The following is a 17,541-nucleotide window of genomic DNA, read 5'->3' as shown; positions in this document are numbered from 1 at the left end:
AATCCCCCACCATCAACATCCTGGGGGTCACCATTGACCAGAAACTTAACTGGACCAGCCACATAAATATTATGGCTCCAAGAGGTCAGAGGCTGGCAAGTGACTCATCTCCTGACTCCCCAAAGCCTTTCCACCACCTACAAGGCACAAGCCAGGAATGTGATGGAATAATCTCTACTTGCCTGGATGAGTGCAGCTCCAACAATACTCAAGAAGCTCGACACCATCCAGGACAAAGCAGCCCGCTTGATTGGCACCCCATCCACCACCTTAAACATCCACTCCCTCCACCACCGGCACGCCGTGGCAGCAGTGTGCACCATCTACAAGATGCACTGCAGCAACTCGCTAAATCCACGACCGCTACCACCGAGAAGGACAAGGGCAGCAGGCGCATGGGAACACCACCACCTCCACGATCCCCAAGTCACACAGCATCCTGACTTGGAAATCTATCCCCGTTCCCAAATCCTGGAACTCCCTCCCTAACACCACTGTGGGTGTACCTTCACCTCATGGACTGCAGCGGTTCAAGAAGGTGGCTCACCACCACCTTCTCGAGGGCAATTAGGATGGCCAATAAATGCTGACCATGCCAGCGATGCCAACATCCCATGAATGAATGAGAGTGTCAGGCCTTTAAGAGGAGAACATATATTTAGCAAGTGAACATGAAATAAACTTGGCTCTTAGTGCATTGCAAACACAAATCTGTTCAAATTTGTAGATCTGTCACAGCCAAATGACTTAAAACTACAGAACCAAAAGGTTGGGTGAAAGCTTTGAAAATCACAGAAAGTCATATAAACAATCCTGTCCTTTGCAAGCCTGGAAGTATTTATTTGTGCAGGCACCTAAAACTAGTGACTCATTGCTTCATTCTACTAGTCCAAACAGAAAACCCTACATATCCTTTAAATCAAGATGGGACTTGGGAGGTACAGAGATCAGCTGTTCTACATACTGCTGGAGTAACGCACTCCCGTCATCAAAATGACAATATTAATGTAAAATGTCCTTAAATCTTTGGGCTCCGTTAAGTGTGAGGTAAAGTTGCCATCAGATTCATGTACACTGTTTATAAAATACTTTAAAAAAAACAGGACAACTTAATTTGAATCTACAGTTTTCATAACAGCCAGAAGAGAATTTGCAGAAATTCTGGCAAGTTTGATATAGAAACATAGATAGGAGCAGTAGTAGGCCATTCGGCCCCTCGAGCCTGCTCCGCCATTCAATGAGATCATGGCTGATCATCCAAATTCAGTACCCTGTCCCTGCTTTCTCCCCATATCCCTTGATCCCTTTAGCCTTAAAAAATATATCTAACTCCTTCTTGAATATATTTAATGAATTGGCCTCTACTGCCTTCTGTGGTAGAGAATTCCACAGGTTCACCACTCTCGGTGAAGAAATTCCTCCTCATCTCAGTCCTAAATGGCTTACCCCTTATCTTTAGACTGTGACCCCTGGTTCTGGACTCCCCCGCCATCGGGAACATCCTTCCTGCATCTAGTCTGTCTAGTCCTGTTAGAATTTAATAAGTTTCAATAAGATCCCCTCTCATTCTTCTAAACTCCAGCGAGTATAAGCCCAATCGACCCAATCTCTCCTCATACGTCATTCCTGCCATCCCAGGAATCAGTCTGGTGAACCTTCGCTGCACTCCCTCTATGGCAAGTATATCCTTTCTTAGGTAAGGAGACCAAAACTGCACACAGTACTCCAGGTGTGGTCTCACCAAGGCCCTGTACAACTGTAGTAAGACATCCTTGCTCCTGTACTCAAATCCTCTTGCAATGAAGGCCAATATATCATTTGCCTTCCTAACTGCTTGCTGCACCTGCATGTTTGCTTTCAGTGACGGGTGTACAAGGGTACCCAGGTCCCTTTGTACATCAACATTTCCCAATCTATCACCATTTAAATAATACTCTACCTTTATCTGGTCATTTCTGTCAAACAATTAACAGGCAGGCACTAGGGAGTTACTGAAAATGTTAAAACTATACGAAGTTTGTGTGTTATAGCAGGTTAAAAACAGAACATAAGAAATAGGAGCAGGAGTAGGCCATTTGACCCTTTGAGCCTGCTCCACCATTCAGTAACATCATAGCTGATCTTCTACCTCAACTCCACTTTCCCACCCTATCCCCATATCCCTCGATTCCCTTAGTATCCAAAAATCTAACAGTCTCTGCCTTGAATATACTCAACGACTGAGCCTCCACAGCCCTCTGGAGTAGAGAATTCCAAAGATTCACAAGCCTCAGTGAAGAAATTTGACTTCATCTCACTCCTAAATATTTCTCTTCATCTCAGTCCTAAATGGCCGACCCCTTATTCTGAGACGGTGAATCCTAGTTCTAGGCTCCCCAGCCAGGGGAAACATCCTCCCTGCATCTACCCTGTGAAGCCCCTTAAGTATTTTGTATGTTTCAATGAGATCAACTCTTATTCTTCTAAACTTTGGAGAATATAGGCCTAGTCTCCTCAATCTCTCCTCATAGGACAATCCCACCACCCCAGGAACCAGTCTGGTGAACCTTTGTTGCACTACCTCTATGGCAAGTATATCCTTCCTTAGATAAAGAGACCAAATCTGTACACATTACTCCAGGTGTGGTCTCACCAGGGCCCGATATACAGGAAACTTTGTGCTATCCGGCACCCACGGGACCGAGCTGCTGCCGTTGCCTCAAAACTTCCGGACAGACCAGCATCAATGTTATCAGATAGGAGCTTTTCATCTCCGTATCTGACAACAAAGACTGTTGCTTAGCAACAGCTTGTAAACACTCGGCCCGTGGCTTGGAAGCGTCTCTGAAGCTGTTGCTAAGATACAAAGACGCTTTCCAGAGCCTGCCTGTGAAAAGAATGCTAGGAGAAGAAAAAAAAACCTAACCAAAACAGCTGCTGATTTCTGCCGTTAGATCGAAGCTGCCAGACATTCAACCTCCGGATAGCACAAAGTTTCCTGTAATTGCAGCAAGATGTCTTTACTCTTATACTCAAATCCTCTTGTAATAAAGGCCAACATACCATTTGCTTTCCTAATTGCTTGCTGTACCTGCATGTTAACTTTCAGTGATTCGTGTACAAGGACACCCAGGTCCTTCTGAACGCCAACATTTCCCAATCTCTCACCATTTAAAAAATACTCTGCTTTTCTATTTTTCCTACCAAAGTGGATAACTTCACATTTCTCCACATTATATTCCATTTGCCATGTTCTTGCCCACTCACTTAGCCTGTCTATATCCCCTTGAAGCCTCCTTGCATCCTCCTCACAACTTACATTCCCACCTAGCTTTGTATCATCAGCAAACTTGGATATATTGCATTTGGTCCCCTCATCCAAATGAGTTCTAGACTTCCCAGCCAGGAGAAACACCCTCCCAGCATCTACCCTGTGAAGCCCTCAAGTATTTTGCATGTTTCAATGAGATCACCTCTCATTCTTCTAAACTCTAGAGAATATAGGTCTAGTTTACTCAATCTCTCCTCATAGGACAATCACACCCCCCCACCCCAGGAATCAGTCTGGTGAACCTTCGTTGCACTCCCTCCTCTAAGGCAAGTATATCCTTCCTTAGGTAAGGAGACCAAAACTGTACACGGTACTTCAGGTGTGGTCTCACCAAGGCTCTATAAAATTCTAGTAAGATTTCTTTATTCTTATACTCCAATCCCTTTGTAATAAAGGCTAACATGCCATTTGTTTTCCTAATTGCCCCAATAATCAGCCAGTAAACAAAACAAGTTGCCAAGTCTCATGCAGAAGTGCGTGTGAACTTCCTCCATGTATTTTTTTCCAAAGATTGACTCCAAAGAAAGGTCAATAACTATATTGGATGAACGTTCCTGGATTGCTGTGCCCGTCATCTAGAAAACAATTAATAAGCTGCCACACAATGGTGACAGAGAAATGCCACCCTACGCACACATTCTCCCGAAACAGAGTTATCTTCGGTAAGTTAAGAGAGGCACAAGGCGTAAAGACTTGCCGCATCGTGTAAGCAGCACAGCTTTGTAGTATCTGCAAAACTCACATGGTGTCCGGGGGGGTGGGGTAAGAGAAGGGTAGAATAGAAAGAATAAAATAATAACCCAATGCAGCACATTCCTAGAGGTATGTGAAGCCTCTTCAACTTGATGTTCTTGACTGGGCTCCTTAAACAACTATTGAGGCTCTTTCCGAACACAGTACTTTGACCAAGACAGGAAGTGACTTTAAAAGTAGAATGTATTAACTATATTAAGGGTTATATAATTGCAAGTTGTTTATGTTGTTTGTTGTCAATGCTTATCAATGTGTTCTAATTAGGTTCACCTGACTATGGGAGTAAAGCAAATCAAACTCATGATGACCTAATTCGGGGGATTTACAGATGCTGAAATAAAGGACAGTAGCACATCTGGAGTTTAGAAGAATGAGAGGGGGTCTCATTGAAAGTTATAAAATTCTAACAGGACTAGACAGACTAAATGCAGGAAGGATGTTCCCGATGGCGGGGGAGTCCAGAACCAGGGGTCACAGTCTAAAGATAAGGGGTAAGCCATTTAGGACAGAGATGAGGAGGAATTTCTTCACCCAGAGAGTGGTGAACCTGTGGAATTCTCTACCACACAAGGCAGTTGAGGCCAATTCATTAAATATATTCAAGAAGAAGGAGTTAGATATATTTCTTAAGGCTAAAGGGATCAAGGGATATGGAGAGAAAGCAGGGACAGGGTACTGAATTTGGATGATCAGCCATGATCTCATTAAATGGCGGAACAGGCTCGAGGGGCCGAATGGCCTACTCCTGCTCCCATCTTCTATGTTTCTACCTGTTTCAACATAAAATGGGAAAATAAATTCAGACTGACAAGCTGAAAATGTCAACTGTTAAAGATCTTCTTAGAAATGAGATTGGGCACTCAATCTAATTAATAGCATGGAATAGGCCTTATCAAATTGACAATCTCATCAGCACTGAAGGCCGGATGGGAAAAAATGTCACAGAAGGCTCTTCTGAAGTGGAGGCTGAATAGAGAGCGTTCTGTAGTGCATTGAAACATGCTGCATATGACCTGGCAGTACTTGATGCCAACACTGGGTGCCTGAAATGGAGAGTTCCCTTCCCCAGCACCAGTATCACTCAAGAGCACAAAACAAAAAATCAGAAAAGTGCAAACTGTTCCTTTGTATAAAAAACAAAGTTAAAACTGCAGGGATTGTGCAGCACCTGGATTACACGGCACCTAGATGACTATCCTTGGAAATGGGAAAGCATCTTTCATGAACTATATCAACTAGTTTGAGAATGGAACTAGTTTCAACTAGATTTAGTTTACAGGGTTGTACAGTGACTGCCAGTTTGGGATTACTACAAAACAGTAAACAGGTCTTGGTGACTGCTAGAGACGTTAAAATAAAGAGGTAGAAGGCAAGACTTAAACTATAGCATAAAATGTCCGGAAATTGGAAGGCAAAATGGTCTCAGCACACCCCAAAAATAACACAAAACAGGCAGCACATACCAGAACTGGTATTTCAGTTTGCGTAATACTACACATCACACCAGCCACTGCGGACTTTCTGTACCTCTGCTTTCTTGTCTTCAAAGGAACCCTTACTGTGCTCAATCTATTGAAGCAAGCCGTCTGAGTAACGATTGAGGTGGCAATGAAGGCTTGAAACTCGTGTGATTTTAGCTGGTAATTTTGTAGCGCATAAAAAGGACATCAAATTCGTGCCAAGACTTGCTCAGTTAACAGTTAATGTGGGAAAAAGGGGCTTGGGGGAGGAAGTGCTGGTTCTTGTTGCATACAGTTTAATAAGCACCAGCTGCTCGCTAGTACTTCAATCAAGTGGCCATCTAATGCATGAAGAAAGATAGCGGAGAAGTTTTGACGGCGAATTTGGGAGTACGGGGCCTAGATGTTTGAAGGCACATCATATCCTATCGCACACACCAGCTAATAGTGGGGCAAAAGGAGGGGGAAGGGTCACAAAAGACCAGAGTAGGAGCAATGCAGAGTTAAGGGTGGGGTGGGGAAAAGTGCAGTGGTAAGGTTACAGAGAAATGGAAGTGTGAGGCCATGAAAAGGTGAGTAGTTTAAATTGGAGGTGCTGGGGGGGGGGGGGGGGGGGATCATGAGCCCATGTAGGTCAGCAAGAACAGGGGTGATAGGCCTGGTGCGCGATAGGATATGGGTTTCAAGGTGGAAAGGACTACTTGTTCTACACTTTCTTCTGCTTTATTTACTGAACATTATTTAAGAATTTCATGCATTTTCATAAAATCTGCAATTTAGTGAATACAGTTTATTGCCATTAATTTGCATAGCTTAGGGATATGTAGATTTTAGTTCAGTGCCATGTTCTCTAATTCAATCAATCACGGTATGGCCTGGTACAAACTATAGTAAAAGACTTTGAAGGGTTTAAAATAAATGTAAAACAAACTGGACCAGCACCAGTCTGGAGTGAAACCCACCACTGCAGGTTCCAATTCGGAAATTTCACTAAAGTTCACTCCTGCCACTAATCTGAAGTGGTTCAATACGAGATAGACCATTCCCATCCTGCCCAACAATCCGGTTCTGTCTACTGCATAGCTGAAGTAGCCAATATGCAATCTTTTTGTTTTTAAGAATTCAAGAATATTTTCTTCTAAAAAATTTTGTTTTATAGCCAACATCCTGAAAGTAATAGCCTAATTAGCACTCGGTCTCCAGGTACAGCGGAACCAGTCAGCAAGGAATATAAACTATTAAAACCTCTTTACCTAATTAGGTTTACGCAATTTCTAATTAATTTTTAACAGATGACTTAAAACTAAATAAAAGGACCTGCGGGATGTGATCTACATCCTACCCATGAGTTGTATGGGCAAGTTGCATACACTTGATAGATTTTTGGATGGGAGGGAAAGAAGAGAAGGAAAAATAGGAAAATGTGATAACGACGACCCACTATCCAATGTTCCCTTTAAGCTGCGTGGTGCTCCCGACCTCCTGCTCAGCTGGCTCACTGGTTTCTCAATGGGAAAAACGAGCACGTGCAGTATTTTGAATGGGCTACGCAACCCCTTAAAGGGGGGGGGCGACGTGCCCCCAAAAATTAAAGGGAACATTGCCACTATCTATTGTATTACCATCGTATGGCACAAGGCAACTTTAGACTGGAGTAAACACAGCCATCCACAGCATATTCACACAAAGCCTCACCAGTGCACCTCAATAGGCAGCTGTGTGCTGATGCAATTACCATATTAAGCAATGTAACATCAAAGGGAGCTGACATCCCACAGTGAACCTAGTGTGGGATGTTCAATTAGCCAAGTTCAGTAAAATATTTCCAGCCACTGATTTTGAAAGATCAATCTTAGTGAAAGAATTATTTATGCAACCTCAGAATGAGACACACACGGGGGTAGAGTTTCTGCTTTGGGCGCAATCGGCAATCCTGTGCAAATTGCAGTGGTTTTGAGAAGTGTATTTCCCCCACCGCCGCCAAGTTTCTGCTCGCTGGACATAAAAATCTGCCATGAACCAGCACAATCGCAGTGTTTTAGAACGTAATGTTTAAAACATAATTTTTTGCTTTAGAAAATATTCCTTGATGTATTCAAGGGTGGTAACTTGGTGCAGTTTGGTTAATACAGCTGAAAATGGGTTGATCACAAAAAAAATAAGCATTTTTAATCAAAGTGGCTACCTGTGAGGAACCAGATTTTAAATAACTGAAAATGACTTTATAAAACTATATAGAACAATTTGCTAGCTATATTGGTGCAGTTTTAGTAAATTAAAAAAATATATTCAAAAACTTTTAAAACATTCCGATTATTCTCCTTGTGCCCAAAAGAACCAGCTTAAATTTAAGAGCAAACGAGTGCAATTAGCAGAAACCCCCAATGGTGATTAATTCAATCTGGGGGCGTGGCCAGTTTTGTGGGTGGGACTGGCTTCCAGCGCAATGTTTTTTTAAACTGCAAAAAAAACAAAAAAAAGCAGAAACTCGATTCGGGTTGGATGGCATTTGCGCTTGAAGTTCTGTGATCTTTTGCCCTGATTTGGTCGATTTCAGACGAATCGTGCTGAAAAAAAGTGCAACCAAGTAGAAACTCCAGGCCAAGCGGTATAGTTTGGTAGAAGAGAGGAGAAAAAGGCCAGGAACTCCTGAATTATATTCTTTAGTCAGTGAAAAAATTCCTTCTATGTTGTCTCATTTCCTAAATTCGAATTCTTTAGAATAAATATCTTTGCTTTTAGAGGGGTTCACTTTTAATTGTACATCTTTACTTTTATTTTTGTAGACATGATGCATTTTACTATTGTCTCAAAGCAAAGGGAAGTCTTTTGCAGCCCAGGTAACAGCAATTAGTAATGTTTACATATGCAGTTTCAATGTTAAATGTTAACATAAAAAGGTGCGACTCACAATTGTGACACAAAGTAAATTTTGCACGCCTTATGTGATCACAAAGTTAACCTCTGACCGAATGCTGCCTGCTCCCTCCTTGTTGCTGACTAACAGTTGTCATTCCCTGCCCCACCCCCACCCTGGACTCTTGACCCCGGACACACAGCTATGGCGGCTGTGGGGGTTGTGAGATTCCTTGGGACTGGAGGTTGAGTTTTGCTGAAGCTTAGTGGTATGGGGACAGGGAGAGAAGAGAAAGGAGACATTTCTTCAACAATTTCAAATAATAGTTTCCCCCAGATCAGATCACTGGGGAGGGGAGGGGGTGGGGGGAGATATTACTTTACTTCTGAGAATAGATGGAATTAATTTTCCTTCCGTGCTCGCAAGTCCTACCATGTCAAAAAGATCCACTAAACCTTAGTATGACCATCAGAGTGCTACTAAGCACTAGTACTGGCCTATTAGGGATTCCACATGTGAAAACCGCCTCCAGGATCTTCAAGGAAGCTGCAGCTGTTCCGGTGCTAAGCTGCAGGCCCACAGCCAGGAATGCAGCTATTGAGCTTCTTGTGGTGGGCGGGCTGTCAGTTGGGAACAGTAATCGTAAGAGAGTGAAGGAGAAAGCCTTCTTCAATTCCTCCCCCAAGTTTTAGGACGTGCGTTCGCAGCCCCAAGCTGTAACTACAAGTGCGCTAGATGCTTTTATGTAACTAAAACAGGGCACTCAGTGGAGTGATAGGAAAGCTGTTTCAGGGAATCTCAGTCTGACTAAAAGCACGACAGCCACTCTGGGATTGTACCGAACACAGATTAGTGCTCTTTAAAGTGACAGGAAAGAACTGCAAGTTGGGGTTTGGGGGGGGGGGGGGGGGGGGAAAAAGAGGAGGGAAAGAGTAAAGGAAAGAACGAACGAACAGATTACCTCAGGGCTCGGAGAGGGACTAAAAAAGAACAGGAAGAGGCTGGAGGAGTGACCATTTGTTGGGAAGCTCGATTTTTACAGCCCACAGGGGATGGTGGAAATGATGCCAAGAAGAACAGCGCCACCTACATCAGAGATGGATCTTGGAGGACTCATTAGTACAATAGATACATTTGTGTGTGACCGATAGCTATGATGGAAAAAGCTCGACAAAATTGGAACATTGCATTTAGGAAGCATTACACTCAAGGAATACATGCTTTATGCAAGGCGTTTATATAGATATAGAGTATTAAAATGATCTTAGTAGAGAATTATATAAACTTATCTATTAACAAAAAAAGTGGTGCACCATATTCTTTTGGTGACTGTAGCTGGAGGCTGTGCGAGTGTTAATTAGGTTATGTTGTGCAAGAAGCATTTAGAGCAGTGGGTAGAAATAATGCTGCAGCTATACAAAGTCCTGGTTAGACCACACCTGGAGTCCTGGGAGCAGCTCTGGGCACCACACCTTGGGATGGATATATTGGCCTTTGAGTTAGAGAGAAACTATTTCCGCTGGTTGGGAATCTAGAACTGGGGGCAGAGTCTAAAAATTAGAGCCAGGCCATTCAGGAGTGAAGTTAGGAAACACTTCTACACACAAAGGGTGGTAGAAGTTTGGAACTCTCTTCTGCAAACAGCAATTGATGAAACGTCAATTGTTAATTTTAAATCTGAGATTGATAGATTTTTGTTAACCAAAAGGTATTAAGGGATATGGGGCAAAGGCAGGTACGCATATGGAGTTAGGTCGCTGATTAGCCATGATCTCATTAAATGGCAGAACAGACTCGAGGGGCTAAATGGCCGACTCCTGTTCCTAGAATGTTCAAAGCATCAATTAATTTTCAGAGAAAGTTTTTCATAGAATGCAATGCGGAACATTTTGAGAACTTGCAAGAATAAGGTGCTAGAAATAAAAGATAGCAACACACATACCCAAACATCTATAAGGAACCACGATGTGAGGGTGGCCTTTACATTGCTTACGGCCCTTTTTGCACCAGTTCTGGATTGTGACAGGTTGGTTGGCCTCAACAACATTGGTGATCTGCAAATCAGGGTAAACCTAGGAGAGAAAACAAAAATCAATTAAAAAATACACCAAAAAATAACAGCATTGAATTCTGTAGCCTTGATTCAGCCACCATTTTAGTCCCAACGTTTGTATTTCTGAATTGTTGAATGTGCAATTTTCACTGTCACGGACTCCTTGACACACAATACAGGCTTTTACACGCTTGGAAGCAACTCTGCTCTTAAAGCGCAAATCGTCAGTGACAAGTGCGCCCCAGCAAAATTGATTTGGTAGGCTATGTACGTCTGAGGATCAATGGAACTAAACACCACTCTATATTCTGGGGCTTGGAAGAAGAAAATTATGCATTCTGGTTAATCTACTAAAAATAAAATACATTCAAGTTCAGCGGTGTCATAATTAGAACAAAGCTTTCAGCTCGTGTAATAATAAGGAACTCTCAGATTTAATTAAAAATGGAAACGGTTACTGTAGCAATAAATTTCCATTCTAGACATCTTTAGTAGGCTTTGTAAATAGAATTACAGTATTTATTAAATGTACTAGAGACAGCTACAGACAAAGACTCCTTTTTGAGGGGAACCACAGAAACAGCTCATTTGACCCGTTAAGTGAACCACCTAACTTAATCACACTCTCCTACTCGTATCTCATACCATTTTAAAAGCAACTATTTAATTCCCTTTTAAAATAATTTGTGGTACAGACACAGTTTGTGGTACAGAATTCCATATTCCCTATATGTGAAGATATTTTTTGTATCCTCCATTTTAATTGTGATTATCTTAAATTTCTACACACTATCACTTTGCCAACCAGTGAAAAGAGTCAATCACTATTTACCTCCAACACTTCCTTCTGTTTCAAGACCTTAAACTGGTCACCAATGCTCCCCGTAAATTTTTTTGGGTGTGAGGCCCATTCAAATTACCGCACATGCGCGGTGTTTGACATTAGAACGTCATGGAACTGGCTGTGCGAAACCTGCAGATTGCTGCATGGCCGCGCAGCTAAATGGGAACGTTACTGGTCACCCCTTAACCTTCTCAAGTCTCTTCATAACTATAACCTCTCGTCTGTGGCAAAATTCTAGTGAAGCTACACTGCACCTTCTCCATTGCTCATATCCTTCTTATAATGGTTGACCAAAACTGTGCCGAATACTCCAACTGTAGCCTTGGCTTGTGTACAAATTCAGCATTACTTCCTTGCTTTTGTACTCTATGCCTCGAAATAAAATGTGAAGGAATCGGTTTGCCTTTTTAAAAAAAAGAGTCGAGTCTTAACGGCTTGTACTGCCACCTTTAATGACCTACATCTATCTGATCCTCTATGCCAATTAAAATCTTATCTTTTGGAGGGGTTACTTCCTTTCCCTATTCTTATTTCCAAAATATCTTGCTTCATTTTTCTATATTGAACTTCATCTTCCCATCCTGCTAGTCTATGCCCTTCAACAGTCTTTCACACTCACAATTTGCCATATCCACCCCAACTTGGTGTCAGCTGCAAATTTCAATATTTTCCCCCTCAATTCTGAGCCCAGAGAATTCAAGCGTGTAATTAAGAACAACCCCTCACAGATCCCTGTGGAACTTCACTCCCCACATCTCTAAGGCCCCAAATTTTTTATTTTTAACCTTTTGTTTTATGCCCTCCAACCAACCATCGTTATCCATTCAGGCACATTCCTTTTAATTGGTTTCCTTGTGTTTGGCACTTCATGTGGCATCAAGGACCATCAGGTCAAGCGTAGCATGAATTGGATATAAAATAATGATTCTTCTACCCTTTCCATAATAAAAAAACACCACTCCAAACTTGCTGAAGCACTTCTTATTGTGCTAATGTGGTCTTTCCATTTCCCACCATTGTAGCTTCTTGTACTCATTTAATTTGTTCTGAACTATGGGCAGATGTGTTGGGGGCGCATGCCCACTCGAAACTGGGTTAAAATTGACGTAACTCTTTTCAAGTAGGGTACTTACACCTAGTGATTTTTATTCCACCAGTCCAGGCTGCATTTTAACGCAACGACTAGAAGTGAACGGAAAGTTCTAACCCAGTATTTCACCAAGTCCTCACTACTTTAATTTTTGTAAGAAATCACACAACACCAGGTTATAGTCCAACAGCTTTATTTGAAATCACAAGCTTTCGGAGCGCTGCTCCTTCTTCAGGTGATCAAGTGAACAGAATGAACCCGACCACGACACAGCATCCTCACCGTCAATTATACACAAACCTATTATTACTGTGTTATGAACACTTTCTGCACGAGCAATCAACAGAACTTGCATTTGAAATGTTTTAGGAGCTTGTTCCATTAAAGAAAGAGTTGTTCAGGGTGTCCCAAAATGCCTCACAGCCAATGCTTCACTTTGGAATTGTGGTCATTATCATAAATGGAGGGAAATGCAACAGTCAATTTGCACACAGCCAAATCTCACAAACAACAATGTGATAACGACAAGATGATCTGTTTTTTTAGTGATGTTGGTTGAGGGATAAATATTGGCCAAGACACTGGGGAGAACTCCTTTCTTCTTCAAATAGTCTTGTGGGATCCACCCAAGAGGAAAGATGGCACCTCAGTTTAACATCTCATCCGAAAGACAGCCCCTTGGACAATGCAGCATTCTCTCAGTACTGCACTGGAGTGTCTGCCTGGATTATGTGAAGTCCTGGAGTGGGGTTTGAACCCACAACCCTCTGACAGACGAGACTGCTACCACCGAGCCTAAACTGACACTTCACTGCGCAACAAAACAGTGAACATTAAGAGCTGGCAGCCTTATTTGGTTGGACTGAGACTGTTAATACTTAGCTGTTTATGTATTTCACTGATTAAGTGGAACTCAATCAATGAGATCTTGCCTGGTACAAAATACATATATTTCACACCTAAGCCATTATACTAATTACCCACGTATAAAGTTTGTTCTTGGCTGATTGTTGGATAGTTTTTAAAAAATGGCTAATTCTCTACTTGTTGTAACCCTACCCTTTTCTCCAACCTCCCCTCCCCCAAGAATTCCCAAAGGTCAATTGAAACCAAATGCTAATCCACTTTCAACGTCAACTATACTTTATTGTTTTAAACATAAAAGAAGCGGTGGAACTGAAAAGATCAAATGCTTATAATATGGATCGCTTGGTCACATGAATTTAGTCACTGTAAACTAAACACACCCCACAGAGGTATTTCAGTATTGCGCAGTACAATTTGTTTCTTTTGTTGGCATATCTCCACTTACAGAGCATCACAATGAAACCCATTTAAAGAAAAGGTCAGTGACTGCTTGAGTTTCTAGAAGAAAAACGAGGCCACCCTTTTTTTTTGCGGAGAACGAGATAAAAATAAACAACTGAAATTTGGTTCATTAAGCCAACACTACCAACCCCCTCCATCTAATTTACAGAAATAAATTGTGATGAGGCTATATTTCATAGAATCATAGAATAGTACAGCACAGGAGGAGGCCATTCGGCCCATTGGGTCTGCACCGGCTCTTTCGAAGAGCAATCCAGTTAGTCCCACTCCCTCGCTCTTTCCCCATATCCCTGCAATTTTTTCTCCTTCAAGTATTTATCCAACTCCCTTTTGAAGGCTACTATTGAATCTGTATCCACCAGCCTATCAGGCAGTGCCTTCCAAATCCTAACCACTCGTTACGTAAAAAAAGTCTCTCATGTTGCCTCTGCTTCCTTTGCCAATCACCTTAAATCTGTGCCCTCTCCGGTTTCTGTTGCAGTGAACAATCTGTATTCCTCACCCTTATTTACATTTTGTTTTAAATGTAACAACTTCCTCTCACGAAGGCCCCGTTTGAAGTCAAGCCTCCCACTGCTTGCAATGTAACCATTTCAGGACAACAAACATCACTGGAGTGGCCCAACACGGAGCTGGACGAAGCTTGTGGGTCTCCATGTTGGGAGGAAAGCTGCATTTTTAAAAAACCTCAATTAAATTTAAGGGGAGTTATTTTCCTCTATGAAAGTGAAGCACTCCTCCCTAGACTCGCCATCTTCCTTATTTTCCACTATGTGCAAAAATGTTTACCATGTCGAGTTATCAGCAGCCCTGGGACTTGCATTCCACAGTACAGATTATACAATGAAGTTAGCTACCACACAAGATATTCACTTCCTCGGGCCATTTACTTTGAACACTTAGTTTTATGTTACTTAAAGAACTGACAATGCACAATGGAGCTCTATTTCACCACCTGAAATGCCTATTCATGCAGCATTTGAAGTTGCACACTGCTCTATCCACAATACCCAGGGCATCAAAAAAAAGGCCAGCTAACCACCCCACCCTTTCTCAAACCACTCAACCAACTCATATGAAGCGCTCTTGCTGGAGAAAAGCCCAAATGAAAATGGAATGAGTTAACACTGGGATTGGAATGCAGTTATGTGGACGGGAGTCTAATGCTGCCGTTCTGTACCTGTCGGATGGCTTGTTTATCCATTAGGGCCACAGCTCTACTACAGGTGCTAGTCCGAGGTCAATACCTGCGAGAGCAGTGGTTCGCAAACTTTTTTGGTTGAAGGACCCCTTTTCAAATGGATTAGTAATTATACCCCCCCCATCGAAATTATAATAATCAAAATATGAAAGTGCTGCATGTAAAGAGTGTTTTAATAATGCTTTTAAGAAAATAGGTATTTACTTACAGATCTCAGCGAGATGGGTGTGCCTGCTTCTTGCATCAATTCCGGGCACTCACTCCGCAGCAAGAGATGGCCACTATTAGCCACTCATTGCTGGACAATTTTTAAAGGCGTCAGCAGGCTGGCCAAGGTGAGCGAGGGCATGAGCACCCATGCACACGCTGGGATGCTGCTGGAAGCAAGGCTCACCGCCATACTGTCCCACTGGCATATTCTGTAACAGCTGCACTGTGGGATTGTAACCTGTCATCCCTGATCCTCTCTAACTTTTACCACTGCACTATAGAGAGCATCCTGACAAACTGTATCACAGTATGGTACGGCAGCTGTAGCTACTATGACCGGAAAGCCCTGCAGTGGGTAGTCAAAACTGCCCAACGCATTACCGGCACCCGGCTACCGGCCATAGAGCACATATACCAGAAACGCTGTTTACGGAGGTCATGGTCCATCATCAAAGACCCTACCCACCCCAGCCTGTTCACCCTCCTGCCATCTGGGAGACGCTACAGATGCATTCGTACCCGTACGACCAGATTTAGGAACAGCTTCTTTCCCAGGGCTGTCATCCTACTGAACTCCACAAATAAACTCTAAAGCCTGCACATCTGCCAATGCACTTTATTATGGATATGTTTATGTATTACAAGCCAAATGTATGTTGAATGTTTAAATGTCTTAATCCAAATGTACACTCTCAGGAGCCACAAGCCTACATTTCGTTGTACTGCACTTGTGCACTAACAATGACAATAAAAGTTGATTTGATTTGATTTGATACCTGTTCGCGTGAACACGTTCAGGCATCACACCGTAGGAAGGATATATTGGCCTTGGAGGGAGTGCAGCGTAGGTTTACCAAAATGATACCCGGACTTTAAGGATTAAGTTATGAGGAGAGATTACACAAATTAGGGTGTATTCCCTAGAATTTAGAAGGCTAAGGGGTGGTCTGATCGAAGTTTTCAGGATATTAAGGAGAACAGATAGGGTAGAGAGAAAGAAACGATTCCCACAGGTTGGGGATTCTAGGACTAGGGGGCAGAGTCTAAACATTAGAGCCAGACCTTTCAGGAGTGAAATTAGGAAACACTTCTACACACAAAGGGTGGTAGAAGCTTGGAACTCTCTTCCGCAAACAGCAATTGAGGCTAAATTAATTGTTAATTTTAAATCCGAGATTGCTAGCTTTCTGTTAACCAAAGGTATTAAGGGATATGGGCCAAAGGCAGGTATATGGAGTTAGGTCACAAATCAGCCATGATCTAATTGAATGGCGGAGCAGACTCAAGGGGCTGAATGGCCGACTCCTGTTCCTATGTTGCGGCACCAGGGAGAGGAATCGGCTCGACCGGCAGGAAGCGCTCATTGCAAAGTGACAGAGCTGTGGGTCTCTGAGGAGGCGGGCCCAGCCATTAAGAATTATTCGCAAGAATTGAATCAGTGACAGTTTTATAAAGAGGAGCAGGTTTGAAATTACCTCTGGTTGCGGACCCCCGGAAAGCATCTACGGACCCCCCCCCCAGGGGTCTCCGGACTCCAGTTTGAGAAACGCTGCGAAAGCATTACAGGGCCAGCAAACCAAAATTGTACTGCATTGCTCTTTACCCATGGCAATGCAGAAATCTCCTCAGCAACATCCAAATGCTGGTCACTCAACTATTTTACCAATGTCAAGATATACAATATTAAAATGTACCAGTCGCAGCTGAAGTCAGACTACATCCTTCAGGTGAGCTCACACTGCCTGTTTAGTTTGAATTTGGATGACTGCACTAGGGTTATACCACATGTTTGCTGAGACAAAGCTGAAATAGGTTCAAACGCAATCAAATTGTGTAGCACAACTGACCTAAAAAAGCACCCACATTTCCAGTTCTGCATGCGTCTTCTGGTTACAATTAAAGCTAAAAATAACCCAATCCTCCCAACCAATTTTCTAAATACAACCAATGAACTGGGCCACTGCAGTCAATTCCGATGCTGCAGTTTATTCCTTTTCTATAATAATTCCCGGCGCACCAGGAACAAGCACAAATCTCAAACATACACAAAGGGCAAAGTACAACAAATGACGGGTCTTACAGACGATGTGTGCTGAGCTGCACCATGGCTACAATTTAAGATTGTGCATCCAGGCTAAAAATAAAGGTGGATTTTTGAGCCTGTCCCTCCCTCCTAAATGGTGCAAGTCCTGTGGGATTCATTACACAGGAGCCAGTAGCCCATCAGTATCTGCTCAAGTGGTCATTCATTATAAGTAGACATTGGCAAGATTTAGTGTCAGCAGGTCATAGTCTAAGGATAAGGGGTAGGCCATTTAGGACTGAAATGAGGAGGAATTTCTTCACCCAGAGAGTGGTGAACCTGTGGAATTCTCTGCCACAGAGGGTGGTGGAGGCCAGTTCATTAAATATATTCAAGAAAGAGTTGGATATA

The 17,541-nt window shown here is 42.6% G+C and overlaps 2 protein-coding genes across 13 annotated transcripts in view; one reads left to right on the top strand and one right to left on the bottom strand.

The window, feature by feature from the left end:
- gabpa (GA binding protein transcription factor subunit alpha) overlaps positions 1-17,541 on the top strand; it is a 384,408-nt gene that overhangs the window by 192,261 nt on the left and 174,606 nt on the right. The gene's annotated exons all lie outside the window — the stretch shown is intronic.
- appa (amyloid beta (A4) precursor protein a) overlaps positions 1-17,541 on the bottom strand; it is a 170,692-nt gene that overhangs the window by 74,379 nt on the left and 78,772 nt on the right. For all 4 annotated transcript variants that reach the window (XM_086007239.1, XM_086007240.1, XM_086007242.1 and 1 more), the window contains exon 3: positions 10,323-10,452. In XM_086007239.1, coding sequence (XP_085863365.1) covers positions 10,323-10,452 — 130 coding nt within the window. The remainder of the gene's footprint in view (positions 1-10,322; positions 10,453-17,541) is intronic.

Source organism: Somniosus microcephalus, chromosome 14, assembly GCF_052327205.1.
Source record: "Somniosus microcephalus isolate GS21.2 chromosome 14, FLI_Smic_1.0, whole genome shotgun sequence".
Taxonomy (NCBI): domain Eukaryota; kingdom Metazoa; phylum Chordata; class Chondrichthyes; order Squaliformes; family Somniosidae; genus Somniosus; species Somniosus microcephalus.
This window is presented reverse-complemented; position numbering and strand designations above follow the sequence as displayed.